The sequence below is a fragment of the Centruroides sculpturatus genome, unplaced genomic scaffold (genome assembly GCF_000671375.1).
Source record: "Centruroides sculpturatus isolate CEXI.00-Female unplaced genomic scaffold, Cexi_2.0 scaffold72, whole genome shotgun sequence".
NCBI classification, from domain to species: Eukaryota; Metazoa; Arthropoda; class Arachnida; order Scorpiones; family Buthidae; genus Centruroides; species Centruroides sculpturatus.
In genome coordinates, this window is record NW_019384336.1 from 985,226 (window position 1) to 986,823 (window position 1,598).

At 35.3% G+C, this 1,598-nt stretch overlaps 1 protein-coding gene across 1 annotated transcript in view; it reads left to right on the plus strand.

Moving 5' to 3' along the window:
• Window positions 1-957, plus strand: part of LOC111632324 — a 2,608-nt gene extending 1,651 nt beyond the window's left edge. Inside the window, exon 5 of the mRNA XM_023376728.1 lies at window positions 950-957. Coding sequence (XP_023232496.1) covers window positions 950-957 — 8 coding nt within the window. The remainder of the gene's footprint in view (window positions 1-949) is intronic.
• Window positions 958-1,598: the final 641 nt, after the last annotated feature.

Consider the following 1,598-nt stretch of genomic DNA (forward strand, 5'->3'; position numbering starts at 1 on the left):
ATTTCATCAATAAATAGATCAGTATCGAAATGATCGTTCTCCATTTCAGCACATATATCTCAAAGCGCTCGGCTGACGCCCGCAAAACGCGCGATCGCATGTACGGTAACATGGCAGCACATATATCTCAAAGCGCCCGTAAAGCGCTCGCAAAACGCGCGTTTTAACAAAAATCTATAAGCGCTCGCAAAACGCGCGTTTAACGCGCGCTTGGCTTTTGAGTGTGTACGGCTACATAGAACTCTTGGTTCTTTTAAACGCGCGTTAAACGCGCGTTGAAAAAAGCCTAGTGTGTACAGGGTCTTATTGACTATCTAAATTTTTGCCTTCTCCGATTTGGTATTATTTATGGTTTTATTAGTTTGCCGCAGATAACTAAGAATATCTTATCTTTAAATGTATATTAACAATAATAAAAAGTTTACCTTTAAGTGAACAATTTTACGAATAAATTATTATTTTAGAATCGAACGTATATTTTCGATAATCAAATTAATTAATATAGTCCGAAATTTTGTTAGAATTCGAAAATAATACAGGTAAACAATTAAAAATTAATACGAATGTGAAATATTAGCAATATATACCGTCTTACGTTTGAAAATTACGAAATACGTAATGTGTACTTCCTCCGAAAAGTACGTAAGTCGATCTCTTTCATCGATATCCCGAAATATATGCTTTCCTGGAAACGTGAATGCACGTCCAGTGTTTCTTAAAACTAAGAAATCATTCGAAGTAAGATGTCAAAAACACAAACTAGGCCAAAGATATTTTCCCTAGTTTTGAAATTCGTGAACGGCAGATTGGTCTACATACTGGTATTTAATTTTAAAATATTAGAAAAGTCGTCAAAACTCGAATACTTGTGCACATTATATTCCAACCGAGTTAAATACTTCTGAATAAATTATTTGATCTACCTTTCTAACTTTGTTTCATTTTTCAGTTACATAATCATCTGAAAAATTAAGCAAAATTGCTAATTAAGTGGACTTCATTATGATTAAAAGTATTATTAATAATTAAATTAGTAATTAGTAATTAATTTATAGTAATTAAACGCCCTTCTAATAAGAGCCTTAAATGCCGACAGTTTGTAAGCGGGCGGATCATTGGACGAGGAAGGAATGTATAATGAGTCGTGCGTAGGTTTAATGTATACCTTTGTGGTTAAGGAACCGTTTTCAAATGCAATGTTAATGTCTAAAAAATGAAGCAAATTAAACGCACAAGACGTTGGTTGGCTGACATCGGGTTAATATTAACAAGAGCCGACAAAAGTAAACATTTAGTAATAATGAATAAACAACGTTACACAAGGACTCTGGAAGAGTATATAGAAAAAACGAATGTGAAAGGGTGGACCACAGCATAGTTGACAAATTGGACAAGAAGGTCAGAAGGTTAGAGAGATCACCCATTGCCCCTATCTTTCCATTTCTCAAAGGAACCAGCATCACAGGCCCAGGTGTACCTAGACTGTTCGGATTCACAAAAACTCACAAGAATAACAAGGAGATCAGACCTGGGCCCTTAGTCTCGAGTTTTTCGTGTTACAACTCCCAACGTGTTGAAGGTGTCACGTGGTACCATCT